The sequence below is a fragment of the Dermochelys coriacea genome, chromosome 13, assembly GCF_009764565.3.
Source record: "Dermochelys coriacea isolate rDerCor1 chromosome 13, rDerCor1.pri.v4, whole genome shotgun sequence".
Lineage (NCBI taxonomy): Eukaryota > Metazoa > Chordata > Testudines > Dermochelyidae > Dermochelys > Dermochelys coriacea.
Genome location: NC_050080.1, coordinates 39,161,601 through 39,182,532, shown reverse-complemented (window position 1 = coordinate 39,182,532; position 20,932 = coordinate 39,161,601). Strand labels below are relative to the sequence as shown.

The 20,932-nt window shown below is 44.1% G+C and overlaps 1 protein-coding gene, 1 long non-coding RNA gene and 3 gene segments (V, D, J or C); 4 read left to right on the top strand and 1 right to left on the bottom strand.

The window, feature by feature from the left end:
• The window catches only part of LOC119842121, a 255,219-nt gene that overhangs the window by 63,674 nt on the left and 170,613 nt on the right, over positions 1-20,932 (top strand). Inside the window, 1 exon segment of the C gene segment in view lies at positions 3,138-3,148. Within this exon segment, the coding sequence occupies positions 3,138-3,148 (11 nt within the window).
• LOC119842114 overlaps positions 1-20,932 on the top strand; it is a 153,622-nt gene that overhangs the window by 51,832 nt on the left and 80,858 nt on the right. The window contains exon 1 of one of the 3 annotated variants that reach the window (XM_043495830.1): positions 11,200-12,136. The exons of the other annotated variants lie outside the window; for them this stretch is intronic. Within the exon in view, the coding sequence (XP_043351765.1) occupies positions 12,010-12,136 (127 nt within the window). The 5' untranslated portion in view covers positions 11,200-12,009. Of the gene's footprint in view, positions 1-11,199; positions 12,137-20,932 lie in introns of those variants that run through there. 3 annotated transcript variants of the gene reach the window in all.
• The window catches only part of LOC119842117, a 205,827-nt gene that overhangs the window by 126,303 nt on the left and 58,592 nt on the right, over positions 1-20,932 (top strand). Inside the window, 2 exon segments of the C gene segment in view lie at positions 11,182-11,191; positions 16,338-16,341. Coding sequence covers positions 11,182-11,191; positions 16,338-16,341 — 14 coding nt within the window.
• The window catches only part of LOC122456468, a 110,571-nt gene that overhangs the window by 55,031 nt on the left and 34,608 nt on the right, over positions 1-20,932 (top strand).
• Positions 1,382-20,529, bottom strand: LOC122456488. The gene is made up of 3 exons (XR_006275412.1): positions 20,318-20,529; positions 19,391-19,495; positions 1,382-2,075 (listed from the first exon to the last, which is right to left on the bottom strand). It is a non-coding gene; the product is annotated as an uncharacterized LOC122456488 (long non-coding RNA).

Here is a 20,932-nt window from a genome sequence, read left to right as displayed (position 1 = left end):
ATCCAGCCGCTGCCCGGTTCTCCACCCACGATTCACCTTCAAGGGCTCGAACGGATCTTAGCCGGGAAATAAAATTCTTGGCAAATGGGTCTAGGCACAGACACGGGGAGACCCCGGGACGTACAGAGTTACGCCAAGCAACAAAGGCAGCTTGGGGTGATGTGGGGGGCACTGTACAAAGGTCTCCCCGCAGAAGAGGTGATTAACGACACACATTTCTATAGTAATACCCCCCCCAACCTCACCGCTTCCCTGAGGGGGCGGCAGTCGGTCCCTCTCCCTGGCTCAGAAAGCGCCTGCTCTGTTGTACTCAGCACCCTAACACACGGAGGGGCCCATCTCCCTCTAGTGTCTCTTTCTGTCTGGGCCCCTGCAGTCACAGCCCTTGTTCTGACCAAGCCCGGGGCTGCCCCGTCCCCTCCCCACTCATTGCAGGGGTATGTTGGGTTCTGCTACCTAAAACCACCCTTTTCCTGCAGCTCCGTCTCCTCCTGATCTCACATTCCTAGGAGCTTCTCATCTGCCTTGGCCTTTCCCAGGAACTATTTCTATTTATTTTATTTGACCAGCACATTTGGCAATAGCCACTTCTGTGTTGGCGCGTCACCTATTGACTTGAGACAGTCACTTGCTCAGAGACGAAAGCGATGTAGGACTCTCCTACCCAGCACTGCCTGGAGACTTGTCTCCCTGGGAGTTTATCCTCCCTGGGTGACACCCACATGCCAATCTTTAGCCTATGGAGTTCTCTTCAGTACCAGTCCACTGCTGGTTTTTTTCCACCAAATGCATCCGATGAAGTGAGCTGTAGCTCACGAAAGCTTATGCTCTAATAAATTTGTTAGTCTCTAAGGTGCCACAAGTACTCCTTTTCTTTTTACTCTGAAGGGTTTATCAAGCTGAAAGCTCAGAGATGAAACATTTGAGACACTCAGATACCGGAACAGAAGACTATCACTGTGTCTTGCTAAATACAAATATAATTGAGGAGATATCATATAATAATTATATTGATGTGTAGGAACAAAGTAGCTACCGGACCAGTCTTGTCTAGTAATTCAGCACCAGCAACAGCTAGCGCCAGCTGCTTCTGAGAGGTGCAAGAGTGACACCCAGTGGACGACTATGGAATGATGCCCCATGGAGGCTATTCCTAAAGTTTTCAGGGTCGTGGGCTCAGAAAGAAAGAAAGAAAGAAAGAAAGAAAGAAAGAAAGAAAGAAAGAAAGAAAGAAAGAAAGAAAGAAAGACGAATTCTATCTATACCTTGAATTCTTTGCATCTGTCTCTAAAAAGTAGAGATGTTGCAGTGCCCAGCTAGAGATGAGGTAAAGGACATTTGCTACAGTTGTGTATCACTGTGTCACTGGACACCTGGGATCCACAATGCCACACCTCATATCAAAAACCTAAGCACATTGGAACTCCTGTGAGAAAAGACAGACTCAGGACAACTTCTCATTAGGCTCAACATTTGATTGAAGTGCATTGGGCCTCAGCTGGTGTCATTCCATGCACTTCCATGAAGCTATATCATTTTATACCCCTGGGGGACTATTTCATTGATATTATTAAAGCAGAGCCTAGTTATTATTATATTGGTAGCACCCAAAGGTCCCAACCTAGATCATGGTCCTATAGTACTTGGCACTGTATATAAACATAGGAAGAGATAGTCTCTGCCCCAAAATTCATTGCAATCTAAACCCAGGTTTTCAAAGAAGCCTGAAATTCCAGAGCCATCTGGTCTCTTCACTCCACTCTATGTTCCTTTGAAAATTCCAATCTAAATATGCAAGGGGAATGGAGGCACGGAAGGTGAAGTGATTTGCCCAAGATCATACAGGGGTCATGACAGATTGGGAATGGAACCCAGGTGTCGCAGATCCAAATCCAGTGCTCTACCCAATCATTCCACTCCTCTCCAAAGAGTTAGAGATTTTAAGCAGACATACCTTCTGAAGTGCTGGTCTCACCTTGGTCCTAGTGTTCTAAAAGATCTCAGTTGAATTCAAATATAGGAATTGCCCTCACAGCTCCTACCACTGTTCTGTCTCCAGTCGCAGTGTAAATCTCCTGTCTCGGAGAGAGATTTAGTACGGGCATACATCACTGTGTACTACAGTGACTACCACAATGACAAAAGCCATTATAAAAACCTCGTTCTGCTGGCTGCTGTGCAAAGTAACCCAATTTCAGGCAGCTGCTAGGCTAGTATTCCACCAGACGGAGCTGAAGGCTGAAGTTTACAAATCCATCTAAGGCATTTTGATGCCCGGTTCTCAATGAAATGAACAGGAGCTTCCAATGGGAGTCGGGCACCTAACCTGCTTATGCACTTTTGCAAATCCCACTAGATACCTCTCTGCACCTTTTGGTGCCTAAACATCTTTGTAAATGTGACCTCTAATCCTGCAGAGAGCTTTGAAAAATCTCAGACTATATTTCTTAGTAGCGCTGGTCCAAAAAAAAGGAAGGAAAAAAAGTTTTCAGAAAAAGTTTTGGGAAAAATATGTCCCTTTTTTATCAGAAATTTCAGATCTCTGTTTCAGGCAGGTCTTCACTAGCCGCGGAATCATGATAAATCGATCCCTGAACGTGCTCCCCCTCGACTCCGGCACTCCAGCTTGCGAGAGGTGGAAGCGAAGTCAACGGGGCAGTGGCAGCGGTCGACTCGCCACCGTCCTCATGGCCAGGTAAGTCACCCTAAGATACTTCAGAATTATCTTATTCCCCTACTAATCTTCTTCCATTGAAATGAGAAATAAATCTTCTCTCTCCTACTGAGATTTCCCTGTCCCAGACAAGAAATTTCTCCAATGACGTCTTGAAAATTGACCAGAATTTCACTCTTTATCCATACCAGTACTTCCCAGTTTAATACTTCTAGTTCCTGAGTAACTCAGCCATTCCAGAAATGGGTAGGACACATTCTAGACTGGATTGATTCTCGTTAAGAATATCGGAACTGTGTTTTCCCAGTTTTCACAATTTTGTAGATATTAAGGCCAGAAAATATAAATTGGATCACCTAGTGTGACCTGCATAAACATAGGCCATAGAATTTCAGCCAGCTACTTCTGTACTGAGGCCAATTACATGTGTTTCACTAAAGCATATTTTCTAGAAAGGCATTCAGGCTTGATCCGAAGACTTCAAGAGACAGAGCGTCTGTCACTTCCCTTGATAGTTTGTTCCAATGGTTAGTAAACCTGACTTTAAAAAATCCAGTGCCTTATTTCCAGCTTGAATTTGTCTGGGTTTAACTTCGAGCCATTGGCTTTTCTTCTGCCTTTCTGTGTTAGATTAAAGAGCCCTTCATACCTGGTATCCTTTTTTATAAGGTAAATATATTGGGCTCCTCAACAGCCTCCCATTTGTCCTGAGAACAACAAACATGGGGGCTGGGGATGCAGCATTTTTCTCTCTCGAATGGATTAAATCTACCTGTTTCTTCATGTTTCTAGCTTTGTGTATCCTCCACCCGTCACTGTAGACTGTTAAGGCTCATCGTGAATATCCAAAAGAAAAGAAAATGATACAAGCTCGAAGAAATTCTCCATTCACCTCTCTGACACCAGCAGCTCTTCACAACTAGGTGGCTGAACAATCCAAAACTGTATTGGCCAAGTTAGATGAGCTAGAAGAGATTTTTGTATGGCTCTGTACCACTGTGTCAGCTATGGAGTAGCAGCTACCACAATGAAAAGTCCTCTATCAAAAACATGATAATCTTAGAAGCTATGCAACAGAGCCCAACAGAAAGCACACTCTTACATTTTCATATTCATTGCCATTGGATGGCCGAGGATTTTGTCTGACCAGATATCACTGTGATGGTTGGATGGCTACCTCAGTGACAACTCCCGCCATAACAAGCCTAGATCCTGTTAGAAGCAGCCCAAAGAATTCAGGCAAGAAAAGTTGTCATAGACTTTCCATCACAGCAAAATAATGGTGGGGGGAAGCTCCCAGGGGAGGGAATAAATGTTCAGGTGTGCACCTGTAACAACGAGCTGTGCTTCTTCCACACTGGGATTTTCCAAGGGGAGTCAGGCACAAACCTTGGGAGTTAGGTGCCGAACCTAATCACCTTCACTTTTAGCTTCCTTCTTACCTTTGTGGATCTTGCCCTTCGAAATTCCCAGACCATATGGCTGGTGAGAACCCTACTTATTACTTTAGAGAGGACTGTGCCTGAAACTCTCCCCTGCCATTCTGGGCCCTAAGACTTAGAATGCTAAGCTACCCAGGCAAGAACTTTAGCTCTGTGAAATTCCTTAAATTCCTTTGAAAATCCTACCCAGACTCAAGGTAACTTCAGTACCTTCCCTATGAGTTCCCATCCCGTCAAAGATTTGGGTTCTTTTAAGTTTCACCTTAACTCTGGATTTCTTGTGGGAGTTTCAATAGTGTTTTTCTTGTCAGAATATTTACATATAAGTCAGTTTCCCTCATCCACATCCCTCTTGGATTGAATCTCTGTCTTTCTCTCTCTGTCTCTCTATCTTCCCCCCTCCCCATCCCCCACCCCTGGGTCTTATATCAATACCCATTGGCACAATATCTACTTCTCATTGGGAATATCCACCAGAAAAGATAACAATCTGATCTTGGGGACGTTACTAATTGACTCCTCTCCCAGGTGCAACTCTTTGGAACTTAGTGGAAGAGCTCTGCAAAAAGGCATTGATTGGGCTGAATGGTTCCGCTTCCAGTGGAGGAGGTTTTTGTGCAGTTCTGTATCACTGTGCTGGTTGGGATACCTCCCACAGTGACAAAACCCCAAACAAAAACTCGTGTCCAGCAGCAAAGACCGAAAGAAATCTCTCTAGCAGGAGTCCCATCATCACTGAGTCTGGGCATCTGACAAACATGAATAGATTTAGACTCTCAGCACAGCTGCGAAGTAAGGACAGAAAGACACAGAGGAGAACATTGACTGCCCAGTTCATGGGGAGATGCATTTACATATCTATCTAAGCCACTTACATGGCCTTACTACCATAGTACCTATGGACCTCACAATCTTTAATGTGTTGATCCCCATTATCCCCCTGTGAGACAGCTGGAGACCCAAGGAAGAGAGATTAAGTGCCAAATATGTAAAGGAATTGGATGCCTTCCTCTTTAGAAATCTAAATACCTTTAAAGGTCTGGCCATAGGTGAACTTGCCCAAGGTCAGATATGCAGTCTGTGTTAGGACAGGGAATCAGACTGGGATCTCCCAAAGTCACAGGCTCAGGTCATAAGTACTGGACCATCCTTTCTGCAGATGGAGAAGCAGAGTCATAGAAAGATTGAGGATCAAATATCAAAGCTCAGTGAAATTTCTCTGATGGATGGAATCTCTCTATTTATCCATTTTTCGGCCACCCTTCGCTGCAGAATGTAAGGGTCGCTGTGAATGTCCGACAGAGAAGAAAATTATTTGAGCTTGAAGAAATTCTCCATTCACCTTTCTGAATGCAGCTCTTCACAACTAGAGGGATGAATGACCCAAAGCTGTATTTTCCACGTGGATTCACTGACAAGACCAAAAAGATTTTTGTATGGCTCTGTAACACTGTGTCCTACCAGGCAGTGGCTACCACAGTGAAAAGTCCTCTATCAAAAACACAGTCATTTTAGCAGCTATGTGGAGTCCAACAAAAGGGATACTCCAAAAATATTTGGTCACACCAACATTCATTGCTATTGGATGGCCAAGGATTTTGTACAGCTGAGTAACACGGTGCTAGATGGAGTAGCTACCACAGTGACATATCATCTAGCAAAAATCTAGACCCTATTAGAAGCTGTACAAAAATACCAGGCAAGGAAAGTTCTCACACACGTTTCCATCACCGCAACAATAGCTCCCAAGTGAGAAAATAAATATGTAAGCATACACCTCTGACTTTTTCTGAAATATCTCTATCCCCAGGATTTTTGAGGGGACCTATGGGAATCAGGTACTAACCCTAAATCAATGGGAGTTGGGCACCCAACTTGCTTAGGTGCCTTTGTAATTCCCACTGCACCAGTAGGCATCTACAAAACTTTTGTCAATCTGGCCTGAGGGATTAAGGACCTGAGCCAAAATCCATTGAAATCCAGGGGAGTGTTTCTATTAACTCCAACTGGCTGGAAGTCAGGTCCTAGATGACTTATCTACAATCATGCAAGTATGTAACAGAGCCACGACTTCAACCCAGCTCACCTGGCACCCAGTCCAGTGCAGATGCATGGAAGCTGCCTTTGAAACTTTTTTCCAGTACACCAACATCTGTTCCCACGAGACAAGGGTGGATTTTGTACGACTGTGTACCACAGTGATAGCGGGTGGAGTAACTACCACAGTGAAAAATCCCCTATCAAAAACCTGGAGCACATTAGCGATGGTGATGAGAAGTCAGATGAAATGGAATCTGCTTAGATCTTCACACCGGTTCCCATGAGGGGGACAGGGATTTCATACTGCTTGGTATCACAGTGCTAGGTGGAGCGGTAGCTCCCACAGTGACACATCTCCTGTCAAAAACCCAGACATACTCACGACTCTGAAAACACAGTACATAATTCTGGACCCAAAGCCTTAAACTTCCCCAACTTTGATCTCTTGACCGTGCCTCACGGAGTCCTGGAAACAGCTATGTGGTAGATCTAGTCATCTGGTTAGAAGGTCCTGTCCCAGAGCCATTAGCTCATTTACTTTACACACAAGTTCCTCCGTTCTATGCCCAGTAAAACCAGGAGAGCCTCATCTTAGAGCCACGAGAATGATTCAAGGATTGGAAAACATGTCTCACAGTGAAAGACTCAAGGAGTTTAATTTATTTAGCTTAATGAAGAGAAGGTGAAGGGGTCACTTGATCGCCATCTATAAGTAGCTACACAGTGAACAGAAATTTCCAAATATAGAGTTTTTCCATCTAGCAGAAAAAGGTAGCTAGAAGTTGAAGCTGGGCAAGTTTTTCAGACTAGAAATCAGGTACAAACTTTTAACACGGAGGGTAATTAAAATTTGGAACAATTTATGATACTCCATCAGTGTCCATTTTAAAATCCCCCTGAAACATCTGCTCTAGTTCAAATAGGAATTAATTCAGGGAAGTCCTATGGCCTGTGTTATGCAAGAGGTCAGATTAGATAATCACATGGGTCTGATACTCTATGAATCTCTGACCTATTCCAACATACAAAGAGCCACAATTTCATCTAGGTTACGTGTAAAGAGAAAAATGCTTCACATCTCTCTCCTTCAACTGCATCTTCGCCTCCCCCCCACCAAAAATCTCACACTGGGAAAACCTTGATGCATTTCATACAAAGGGGATTTTGTACGTCTCCATACCACTGTGCTGACTGGAGTAGCTACCACAGTGAGACATTCCTGCATCTCTTAGCAATGACTGTGTGAAAGAAATCTGGCACCTGTGCATTTACGTGGCTTCATCACTGCAGGCTCTGAGTGCTTCCCGGTGCAGAGGGGAAATAGATTGTCGAAGGAGATTTAGACACACAATCACAATTTAAATTAATGGGAGATGTGCTTCTAAATCCCCTAGCCCAAATCTCCATTTTACAGCTAGGGAAACTGAGGTACGGAGTGATATAAGGACCTGAATCAAAGGAATGCCGTGGATCCGGTCCCAAATACTGACTGGAAAACACACCAGGAATCGAGGAGATGAACCCAAGAGTCCCAAGTCCCATCCAGCCCCTCTTCTTCCACATTCTTCCAGCAGGAGAGCTTTCCAGAGACTTTCCCATCACCCCAATGTTCATTCGCAAGAGATGGGCAAGGATCTTGTATGAGTCTGTATCACTGTGATGGATGGGTAGGGGGTACCACAGTGATACGGCCCCTATCAAAAACATAGACCCTGGAGCTGGCTGGAATTTTCCTTGGTGGTTTGTCTGTCTAGCAGTAGAACGTGAAGGATCTCCAACAATTTCTTAAATGTTAAGGCCAGAGGGACCATTGGAAAGATCATCTAATCTGACCTCCTGTGTATCACAGGTTGTAGGATTTCACCCAGTTACCCTGTATTTAGCCCGATAACTTGTGTTTGACTGAAGCAGAAAGGCATCTAGCCATGATCTAAGACATCAGGATGGAGAATCCACTACTTTCCTTGGAACTGGTTAATTGCTTTCACTGTTAAAAAAAAGTGTGTCTTATTTCTGAGTTTAATTTGTTCGGGTTTAAATTCCAGCCATTGGTTCTCATTCTACCTTTCGCTGGTAGACTCAAGACCCCTTTAGTACCCCGGATGTTTACTTTATTCCAAAACATTCAGCTTTGGTTTGGGGAACTGGTTGGGGGAAGCTTGAGTGGGGGAAAAACACTGAAACAAGCATTTTGTTTCACTTTGAAAGTGGCATTCTTTCCTTCTTCCTCTCACTTTTCATTTCCCTCTTTTTCCCTACTGATAATTCAGAGAACTGAAGAGTTTCCCTCTATTTTGAAAGGAGACATTTTGAAAATTAAAAAAAAATCTGATTTTTTAAAATTAGAATGTCAGCATTTTACTGGAAAAAATCCATTTTGGACCCAAAAAACCTCATTTTTTGCCCACAACTTTCCCAATGAGAAATTTTTGACCACCCCTGCCATGCCCAATGAAGAACTCTGACCAGGAAACAACTCCAAAATCTCCCCACCACACCAATACTCACATACTCACAAGAGAATTGTTATTCATGATCCTCTGAGGATAAGAAAGGACGGATGGCCCAGTGGTTAAGGCAATAGCTGGGCACTTGGGAGACCACTGTTCGATTCCTTACGCTTCCGCAGACTTCCATGAGCAAGTCATTCATGGCCAGATTTTCAAAGCCATTTAGGTACCAAATGGGATTTCCAAAAGCATGTAGGACCCAAAACTCATTGATTTTAATGGGATATGGGCACCTAGATGCTTTTGAAAATCCCACTAGGTGCCTAAATGTGCCTAGGTGCCTTTATCAATCTGTCCCTTAGCCTCTCTATGCTTCACTTCCCCCTCTCTGAAATGGGGGATAAATAGCAATCCCCCACCTCACAGGGGAGTCACAAGGGTAAATAAGGACTGTGAGATAGATTGATATTGTCTTAATGGGAGAGTGATCATATCAGTACCTAAAATAGATAGATATCTTCTGCAATGTTGCTTATGGATATTGGAACTAGTCTCTCTTTCCCCACCACACAGCCCACCACCCCGCTCAGACAAGAAGATACTCTCCTCTAGTCAGGTTATTCCATCATCGGAAGCTAGCGGTCATCTGCACCTTTCTCTGAACATACAGATGGCCAGACTGGGTCAGACCACAGGTCCATCTAGCTGACTATCCTGTCTTCCAACAGCGGCCAGTGCCAGGTGCCCCAGAGGGAATGAACAGAAGAGGTGATCGTCAAGTGATCCACCCCCTGTCGCCCATTCCCAGCTTCTGGCAAACAGAGGCTAGGGAGACCATCCCTGCCCATCCTGGCTAGTACCCATTGATGGACATGTCCTCCATGAATTTATGAAGAAGCTGGCACTGGCCACTGAGCGGGCCAGAAGTCTGATCCTGGACCCTTTAGGCAAATACCCTCTACAGGCTCCCTATTAAAATAGCACCCCCATTATCTGCCCCCTTCTATTCCCTCCCACCCCCAGGCTCCATGGGCAACTCCGGGTCTCAGTGTCTCTGCAGCACCACAAAATCGTTGCTGTTGCTGCACCGGGCGCTGGCTCTCATGCAAGGTTGGTGCTTCTGGGGGAGAGCGCTGGGTTCCACCTGAGGTTATTCCCTTTTATAACCCTCATTCTCCCTCTTTCCAAGTGGTCTGTCCTAAACTCAACCGGTCCCATCCCTGGAGCAGTGAAGTCTGGAGATACTCAACTGGGCTACGATAGCAAACCCCACTGACACTCTGATTCCGCCTCTGGCTTCCGCCATTGGACAGCCCTCGCCAGGGACCCTCCCAAGAACCCGCTGCAGACACCACCACATAATACTACCAGGGGGAAGGGAGTAGCCATCACCATGACAGATCCCACAGCAAAGTTCTGGATGTCCTAGCCCTCACCTCAGTAAGCCAGACCCAGGGGGCTGAGGAAGATATTTTTACGTCTCACCAATATTCATTCCGAAGGCCAGATATTGAGAAGTTCAAAGCCTCCAAAGGCAGTCAGAGATACAGTCCTCACTGAAGGTGAAGACAACTAATTTCAGCGGAATTTAACCACCAAACTGCTTTGCAAATCCCTTAAATCCTCTGAAAGACTGAAATCCTTTGGACACCCTACGGTCAACTGACTTGACTTCTATACACAGTTCCTACTCTGTGTTCCTTTCCCCCTAAAATCTATCTACTCGTCTGTCTGTTCTTAGACTCAGATACCACTGTGACGGGCGTGGTAAAAAGACTTGAAGAGGTTAGAGTAGACAACTCTAGACTCAACTAGAATACAACAGACTAGACTAGAATATGTTAGAATATACTAGAGTAGACTATAATTCAGTAGAACATTGATTTTACAAAAAAGTCTTACAAACAATCAGTTATATGAGCTATTTTTTCTGATGTGTGTGTGTGCGGGGGGATCACACAATGAAAGAAGTTGATGACAAACAAGTCAACATCCCTTCACATTCAGATGCCTTCAATTAACTGGAAATCGCTTCACAGTGGCTTGAAGAAGAAGAAAGCAATGCAGTGCACCATACTGCAACTGATGCACTGTATCTACCATCATTTTGAGATGTTCAATGTTATGAAGTCCTCAGTCCCTAATTAGTTAAAAAAAATAGGGACTCTACTGTAGGCTGGACTAGAGTAGACTAGGCTACAATAAAATTGACTATATTAAAGCAGACTATATTAGATTAGAGTAGAATATAATATCCTGTACTAAGGTAAACCAAAATAGACTAGGCTAGAATAAAATAGACAAGGCTAGAATACACTGGACAAGACCACAATAGAATAGCATTTGAGATCCTTCCTGAATGTCTGGAAAGATCCTAGCATGGTTTGGCTGCTCCCTAAGAGTAATAATATTAATCACCCTGAATTTTATCATGAACATCCCAAAATAGGGGGCATACTTCAGAGAAGCTGTTAAGAGTTTCCACCTTTTTGAACATTTGCCCAAGCTGCTAAGACCACTATGGAAGCATCTTGGCCCTAGAAGATTTTGTACGGGAGTGTATCACAGTGTAAGTACTACGGGAGCTACCACAGTGACGCACTTCATGTCAAAAACCACACATGGCCGTAGAGGTGACAATGCAAATGCAACAGAAAACCACGGAACCAAGGAAAGCCATGTTAACCGGCATATCTGTTTAGGGATATCTAGTTTCTGAAGGGGACCTAAGAGACTCTTCATGACACCTGGATGTTAAAACCTGGCTGGAAACTAGGATTAGGAGTTTCAGAAGAAAAACACCTTCATGCTCCTTTGAAAATACCAGCCCAGAGAACTGAATACCTTGACTCAACCAGGATTTGAATTCACACCTTTGAATGCTAGATCTCTGAGATCCAATCTTTGGCTATAGCCAGGGGAAGAGGAAGAATATAGGAACGTCATCCATTTCAGGACAGATTTTGATGTGACTAAATCTATCCACAATTTTATAAAAAAAAATGATTAGAGAAAGAAAAATAGACTGGGATTTTCAAAGTTCTTAAAGGAGTTAGGTGCTCAACTCCCATTGGAAATTGAGTGCCTAAATACCTTAGGCTCTTTTGAAAATCCCAGCTGATAAAGATTAGGGGTGTGACTTTCAAAAATTGCTACATGACGTGCAGCACAAGTTTCCTAGAAAATCAGTGGGACTTACGATCCTAAGCAACTTTTGCAAGTGCTCCCTGGGGCTGTTTCCATTACAGAGAAGTTGAATCAGAATGGACTTCAGAGGGCTACAAACCAATAAACTCTAGAGAAAAGGCAGATGAAACACTTCTATTCACACTGCCTCAAAGCACGAACAAGGGGATTTTCAAATCCAACTGAAATTCAGCAATTTTAAAACTCATTAAACAAGATGCCTTCTTCTGCACCTTTGACTCGTGGATCTCATTGTCACAGAGTATCAATGAGGACAAGAGCTCATCAGGATTCGATAAGAGAAGGAATATTTGTAATGATAAGGAGAACACAGAATTACAACAGTAAGTATGGAGGGGGAACGAACTTTGCAGAGGACGTAAACCCGTCTCTGTCAGGGCATGAGCCAACTTCTAACTGATGCAAGCTCATCTCAAGGTTATCCCATATTGCCCACTAGGGGGCAGTTCTTGCACCTCCGTCTGCATTGTCTGGAACTGGCCACAAGACAGGAGATTGTATGACAACAGGTTTCAGAGTAGCAGCCGTGTTAGTCTGTATTCGCAAAAAGAAAAGGAGGACTTGTGGCACCTTAGAGACTGACAAATTTATTAGAGCATAAGCTTTCGTGAGCTACACTCGATCACAGACCTAAGAGTGGCTATACTTCAACAAAAAAGCTTCAAAAACAGACTCCAACGAGAGACTGCTGAATTGGAATTAATTTGCAAACTGGATACAATTAACTTAGGCTTGAATAGAGACTGGGAATGGATGAGTCATTACACAAAGTAAAACTATTTCCCCATGGTATTTCTCCCTCCCACCCCACCCCCCACTGTTCCTCTGATATTCTTGTTAACTGCTGGAATTAGCCTACCTGCTTGTCACCATGAAAGGTTTTCCTCCTTCCCCCCCCTGCTGTTGGTGATGGCTTATCTTAAGTGATCACTCTCCTTACAGTGTGTATGATAAACCCATTGTTTCATGTTCTCTGTGTGTGTGTATATAAATCTCTCCTCTGTTTTTTCCACCAAATGCATCCGATGAAGTGAGCTGTAGCTCACGAAAGCTTATGCTCTAATAAATTTGTTAGTCTCTAAGGTGCCACAAGTACTCCTTTTCTTTTTGCGAATACAGACTAACACGGCTGCTACTCTGAAAGCTGTGAGCTGTAGCTCACGAAAGCTTATGCTCTAATAAATGTGTTAGTCTCTAAGGTGCCACAAGTACTGCTTTTCTTTTTATGACAACAGAGTTTCTCAAACTGGAGATCCCAACCCAAAAGGAGATCACAAGACTATTGTGGGGGGAGGGGGTCGCGAGAGCAGTAGCTGCTGGCCGGGCACCCAGCTCTGAAGGCAGCGCTGCCGCCAGCAGCAACGCAGAAGTAAGGGCGGCATGGCATGGGGGGTTGTCACTTTTTAAGAGGGGTCATCGCAGCCTGAAATATTTTCAGAGGGGTACTAGATGGACTACTGGTCTGACCCATGCTAGTAATTCCTATATTCCTGTGTCTAAACACTCTAGAATAGTCTGTTCTCCTTTCCAATATTTTATTCTATCCCACTTTGCTTTATTCCATTCCACTCTACTTTCCTCTATTCTGTTCTAGTTTTAAAACATCCCATCCTCCTATATTCCTAATTCAATGTTTTTAAAGGGATTTGCAATTTGTCTCCTGCCTATTACACTGTTTTCAGGACTGGAAGGATGAGTTATCCTAATAAGTATCTGATTTTGGTTATTGGAAGAGATGAGGAAGATTTTGCAGGGATGTATATCACTGTGCATACTACTATAGCGGGAGTTACGATCACAGTGATATACCCCCTAACAAAAACCATGGACGTATGAGTAACGATTAAAAGACACATACTTTCCATCATGCGAACAGTAGGATGAGAGTTTGAAAGCCGCTCAAGGAATCTTGATGTACAATTCCCGTTAGATGTGATCACCTCCTATGTACCAGCGGTAAAGAATATTTGGTATTGGCACACATCACTGTGTTAAGCAGTAGCTGGAGTTATCACAATGACAAACACAATATCAAAAACCTCCATATGGTCATGGCTATGCCAGCAAGTCAAACCTAGAGAAACGGCATTTTGGAAATGTTTCAAACAGAAGCAACTTCTTTTTTTTTTTTAAAAAAAAAAACTTTCTCAATTGAGTAAAAAAAATATCTTCTGAAATACTCTTGTCAAATAACACATAAGTGGATCCCTGGAAAACATAGAAACTGGGGAAGATAAATCATAGATGCAAAGAATTCCAGAAAACCACGAGGAGTGAGGGGCATTTATTGAGCTCAATGAGAGTTAGGTGCCTAACCTGCTTAGGTCTTTTTGTGAATTCTACTGGGCACCTCTTCACATCTTTGGATGCCGAAAGACCTTGGCAATCTGGCCCCCAGTTTCCTGAGTGCAAAACAAAAACAAAAAATGACCTTGTTTTAAAAAATAACTAATTCATGTTTCTTACCTGTTGGGCCACTTAGTACACTAATTACTCTCAAGCTCATTAGCTTGGGCAAACATTCCAATTCACTGGAGGTATTGGCATAGGCATGAATCACTGTGTTACAGCTGCTGTAGTAATAGGTGGTAGACGCATAACAATGAGACCGCAGGGAAAGATACCCTGACAATAACTTGTACGCGTTGGCAACTCTGCAAAAAGCACAGACGCACTCAGACTTTTCAAAAGGCCACCAGCGCCCATGAAAGAAAATCCTGGCCCAAGGCACCATTCAACACAAGGAAAAGCATCGGAATCTAAACTCTGGTCTTCAGATGGTATAAACTGAGCTTAATGGAGCTCAGCAATCATACATCATTATTTGTATTCCCCACGGGGCTGCGTTGTGCTAGGCAGAGATTGTGCCTGCCCATAGTGATGGGGAAGGGGTGAGTGAGGGCAGCCAGTTTCAGCAGTGTTACTGAGCATGGCCTTGTGAGCGTGCTCAGTACAAGCCAAGCAGCAAATCTGGGGAGGGGGAAGACATATGACCCACATGCCCTGATGCTAGATGCTGAACAAACAGGCAGCAAGACACAATCCCTGTCCTGACACGCTTGCAGTTTTACAAGACAAGAGTGGGGAGGGGAAAGAGAAGTGAAGTGATTTGCTCAAGGTCACAAGGAAAGATCAGTTGCAGAGTTGGACCTGGCTACAACCCAAGTCCCAGAGCAGTAAGAACATAAGAATGGCCAGACTGGGTCAGACCAAAGGTCCATCTAGCCTAGTGTCCTGTCTTCGGACAGTGGCCAAAGCCAGGTGCTCTGGAGGGAATGAACAAAACAGGGAAACAGCCAGTGATCCAGACCAGTGCTCTGTCCATTACACCAGCTGTAGTGTAGGCTCCAAGGTCTTGCTTATGCCTCCGCATATCAGAATCTGGCCCTGAGGGGCAGTAGAATATTGTGGGGCTATCTTCGTATCCTGGTCATCTTGGAATTAATCTCCTCAGGCAGAACATGAATTTTGAATAAAATCATAAAGAACCAGGACCAACCCACCCCCCAACCCAGACTCAAGGCAAATATTAAAGATCAACATCTCTTAGGACACCTTGACCAGGCTTCCCCGAGGAGCTAATGAGATTTGGTGCGGGGTTGTATCACCGTGAGCTGGTAGCAGCTGGGGTTCCCTAATTCAATAGCAGAAACCTCCCTGAAGTGACGACTATGTACAGAGGATGTGATCTAGCTATTTCTCTTTGTCTGCTTAACCTGTTCATACTTAGCCATCTACCTCCTTCTCTACCTGTTCACGTGGAATCTGTTCCTGAGCTGCTAGGGACATCCTGAATATTTTCACCTCCTCTGGAAAGCAAGGGAGATCCAGTGATAAGGGTGGTTGGCTGGACCTTGGGAGACCAGGATTCCCTTTCCTGCTTATCCACAAATACCCTTGGTGACCTCAGACATGTCATTTAATCTTTCAGTCACTCGGTTCCCAGTCTATAAAATGGGGATAATACATGGTCCTACCTCATTGGGGTCCTGTGAGTGGGAGATGCTCAGACACTGTAGTGGGTGTGGGGAGGTCAGATACAAACATGAGATATCATTATAGATACAAGCAGAGTCAAGTGAACCTCACTTCCAACAGCTTCAATGGAAGAAGATAACTATGAATAACTCTCAGGTCTCTTCCTCCAATGGTATAACCCATGTAGTGGATATTTTAAGGTTTTCCTCTTAAGGCTGTTTCCATTACAGAGAAGTTGAATCAGAGTGGACTTCAGAGGGCTAGAAACCAATAAACTCTAGAGAAAAGAGTCACTTAAGGTCACTGCAGCAAAAATGCACTTTAATTGGTCATGGGATTGTTCAATACACCAATTATATTGTCTCTCTATCCCTATTCACATCCATCCATCTTCACACATATATCCATATATCCCTATGCACCCACCTGTCTATTCATCCATCCACAGATATAGATAAAGACACAATTATGATATATTATCTCACACACTTCTATTTATTTATCTTCTTTTCATACCCCTCTCATCTATCCATCCACCTGGAGTACGTACCTTATCTATCTAGCCATTCTTCCACAACATATTTCTGTTTATCTGTCCTCAGAAACATCTATCAGTTCATCCGCATAAACACCCCTCTGTCTATCCATCCATCCATCCCCATACACATCAGTCTATCTGTCCCCACCCGCCACCACATTTCGCTCTCTCTCCTGTCCAGGATGATACATTTTGTAATGTTATTTGGCTGTTACCCTGGAGCCCATTTTCTTAACGAATCTGTGTCCCCTCCCCCACTGCCCACTCTACCTGTCTCCCAACAGCTTCTAGTTCCCCCCCGCCCGAGGTTTGCGTAGAGGCGTGTAACACTGTGATGACCCCGGGTACCACTGTGACTAAGGCCGTTACAAAAATCTCACTGTCCTTAGTCTCTGTCAAACATCTCACCCAATCGGGTGGAGTTAAAAACCTGCCTTGTGGAAGATGGAGCCATTAAAGGAGGAAGATGATAAGATTGCTACCAGATACTGAAAGAGTAATGCTTTGAACACAAGCCACAGGTAGGCAAGCTCTGAGCTGAGATCATCCTATGCTAGAATCCAGTGGAAGTTTTTAGATGCACCTTAATGGCACAACCACTTTGTATTTTATCATTATATTGCAATCAAATTGTACATGGCAGACCCTGCATTATCTATCTGTCCATCTATCCCAATACACACCCCTCTGTCTATCCATCCATCCATCCCCATACACATCCCTCTGTCTATCCATCCATCCATCCATCCATCCCCATACTCAGCCCTCTGTCAATCCAGCCAGCCAGCCAGCCATCCCCATACTCACCCCCTGTCTATCCATCCATCCATCCATCCATCCATCCATCCATCCATCCATCTACTCACCCCTCTGTCTATCCATCCATCTGTGCCCATCCACCACCACATCTCTCTCTTTCTTATCTATCCACTCAAAGATGACAAATATTGCAATAACATTTAGCTGTTACCCTTGCACTCATTTTCCCAATGAGTTTCTGTGTCCCCTCCCCCACTCTAGCCACCTCTCAACAGTTTCCAACTATACCCCCTCCCTGAGGTTTGTGTAGAGGCATGTAACACTGTGACAACCTGGGATCCCACTGTGACTAAGGCCATTACAAAATCTCACTATCCTTAGTCTCCATCAAAAACGAATGGAGTTAAAGCCCTAAAGGTCTGGTTTGCCTGGGGAAGATGAAGCCATTAAAGGAGGAAGATGATAAGATTGCTATCAGATACTGAAAGAATAATGCTTTGAACAAAAGCTACAGGTAAGCGAGCTCTGAGCTGAGATCATTCTATGCTAGAATCCAGCAAACTTTTTTAGATGCACCTTAATGGAACAACCACTTTGTATTTTATCATTATATTGCAATCAAGTTGTACATGGCAGACCCTGCATTATCTATCCATCCATCCTCATACACACTCGTCTGTCTATCCATCCATCCATCCCTCAACCTCTGTATGAACCTACCTCCCTTTGAATTTTGTAAAGAACACTTCAGATGCCTCGCAAAGACAATGGAAGGTTGAAACATTCGAAGCTGTCTCTGTCCCTTTCTCCACAGTTCTTACTTTCCCCCTGAGGTGCAGGTTTGTGGTATGAAACTGAAGCAGATGTTCTGGTCTGGGGATGTACCATTGTGGGCACTACATCCATTCAAATACCAGTGGGGGGAGGGATAACTTAACTAATTAGGTTGCTGCTGACATTGGGAATCAGAGGTCTGAGATCCCAAAGCTTGGCTGTTTCTTGCCAAGGGATTAAGGAGATCTTCAGTGTTATTGGAAATGTCACACTGACCCATCTCACCCAATCTCATTTCTTTTCACAGTCACTGGTACAGATAGGATGCTGATTCTCCTTCAAGATCACTTAACTAATCAAAAAATATGCACATGTCCTCATTAATATCCTCTGCAACAAAAATAAACAGTGGGATTTTCAAAGCTGTCTAGTGGATTGCAACACCCAGCTCCCATGGGAACATAGTTCATTATTCATGTTGAAAAGAATTTTCCTTGTGGGTAGAGTTTCTCTTTCCAGAGGCCACATTATTATTATATTTCTACCAACCAAACCATTTCAAAGTCTGTTTCTGAAAAATCTATGACAATGCACCTTTCCTTGCTGGTATAACTTCTGTTTAAAGAAGACTAATTGGGAGTTATTTCAAGGAACCAGAGGCAGTTAGAAGACCAACTTCAATTGAATTTCAGTGGGGTTTAGGTACCTAAAGTTCTTTATCTACTTTTGGAATCCCCAGACCACCAGGAGTGTGCTTTATCTAAGCTACAAAAACATGGGGTAGCAACTTCAAGCAAAGTTATGGTTGGAGTCAACAATTAAGGCTGAGGTTTCCCATTAGTCTCTTACGACAATCCCCACTTAAGTCCTCCCAGTGTTGGCTTCAGAAAGGAAATACAGAAGGGACAGACACAGGGAATGCCATGTTGTGAAGTACTTAATGTAACAGGGACTGATTGGGAATGGGGCATGGAATCTGGTTTATTCCACTTATTTAGGGCACTTTTACTAATGTTCACTCTAGTACCTTATTCCTCAAGTGAGGGAGGAAGAAGGGAGTATATAGAGAGACAGATTTATGGGAGGATGGATGGAGAGAAAGATAGACAAGTGTTTGTGGAGACCGACAGATCTACCTTGTAAGGGTTGTAGACTCAGTCCTCAGGTGTCTATTAATACAATCCAGAAAGGCGCCCACCTGACACCCTACCTACTTCTGACATATGTTTTCAGCATGCTTATAAAGCTCCTTTGAATAGCCCAGCCTTATTCAAAGTAAAACCATCACTGCAGCTAGTCCAGCATACGAACAACTGGAACAAGCACTAGGTGGCCATTACAGGGCTAGTTACAGGGCTAGTGTCTTTTGCTGCCTATTACACTACTGGAAAAATCTACAGTCATACCCACACAGAGGAGAGCAAATCGACAGAACCACCCACAGCTGGAAGCCACCAGATCTATGAAGAGAGGACACAGTTGCTCTCTGGGATTCACTCTAGATGCCCATGTAGCTGGGTATACAGACCTGAAATCCATAAGCCATAAGCAGCAGCCGGTGGCATTGTCTCCCAGCCAAAATGGCTTTAAATCCAAAATGTTGGTCCTCAGTGAGCAAGTCCACAAGAAGAAGCTGTTTGTAAAATAACCTAGTGTGAAAAATTCTGCTGGTATCTCCTCCATCCATTAAATCTATCAACCTATCTATATCTAGCCATCCATCCATCCCCATCCACCCCCTGCACCCATCTATCTATCCCCACACACATCCTCTATCATCTCTCTATCTGTTTATTCCATCCCTATACACCCCGCTATCTATCTGTCTCCATCCACCCCCTCTATCTATATATCTATCCCCTTAGACCCCCTGCATCTATCTACCTATCCCCATACACCCCTTCTATCTATCTATCCAATCCCATATACCCCCTCTATCTATCTATCTATCTATCTATTGTGACAGGGCAAGGCCAGATGGCTATAGAAAAGTAGTGGGAGATAGATATATTAGCTCCAGGTTAAACAAATCCCTGGAGCTAATATGTCTATCTCCTACTACTTTTCTATAGTCATCTGGCCTTGCCCCTTCACACTATCTATCTATCCCCATACACCCCCTCTATCTATCTAATCTATCTAATCTATCTATCCATCCCCGTTCACCCACTCTATCTAATCTATCCATCCCCATACAGCCCCTCTATCTATCTATATATCCCCATACATCACCTCTATCTATCCATCCATCCATCTCCATACACCCCTCTCTATCTATCTATCCTCATACACCCCCTCTATCTGTCTATCCATCCCATACACAAAGCCTCTCAATATTTCTCTATGCATCTATCCCCATACACTCACCCCTGTCACTCACTCACTATCTATCCTTCCCCAAACATACACCGCTTTCACTGTCCATCCATCCACATGCTGCTCTGTATCACTGTACTTTGAGGAGCTCAGCTTCTGGAGTTATTGAGCACCATGCAGCCAGTTAAGCATCACAAATGCCTTTTCCGGGCAGCAAGAAGCGTTGGAACCGGTGTCTCTGTTTCTTGGTGTGCAAATTCTCTAAGACAGGAAATCTGTTACCCTTTTGTTTCCCCCAGTGTGCAAAGGACACTGACAAGTGGATTTGTGGCTTGGGGTAAGTTTCCAGAAAGCAGCCTAGAGAGAAATGACAAAGGGTTTGAAAAACATGTTCCACCCTTACCCCACCTTTTCCAAAAGGAGGTGAATTCACACCAGGCCCTGAGAGGTTTCAAAGGAGCCCTATGGCAATTATGCAGCCATATCCCATGGACTTTCTGTGGGAGGTGAATCCCTCGCACCCTTGGGCATGTTTGCAAAGCCCATCCTAAGGGTGACATCTTGCCCTTTTGAAGTGAATGGGAGTCTTGCCATTGACTTCAGGGGGACCCGGATTTCACCCTGTGTGTGTGTTGTGTGTACTATGGCAAACCCTACAGAGCAGGGCTCCATTGTGCTGGGCACGTCAGAGACAGTCCCCACCCCACAGAGCTTACGGACACAGGGCAGGAGGGGGGACAGCTTGTAAGACCAG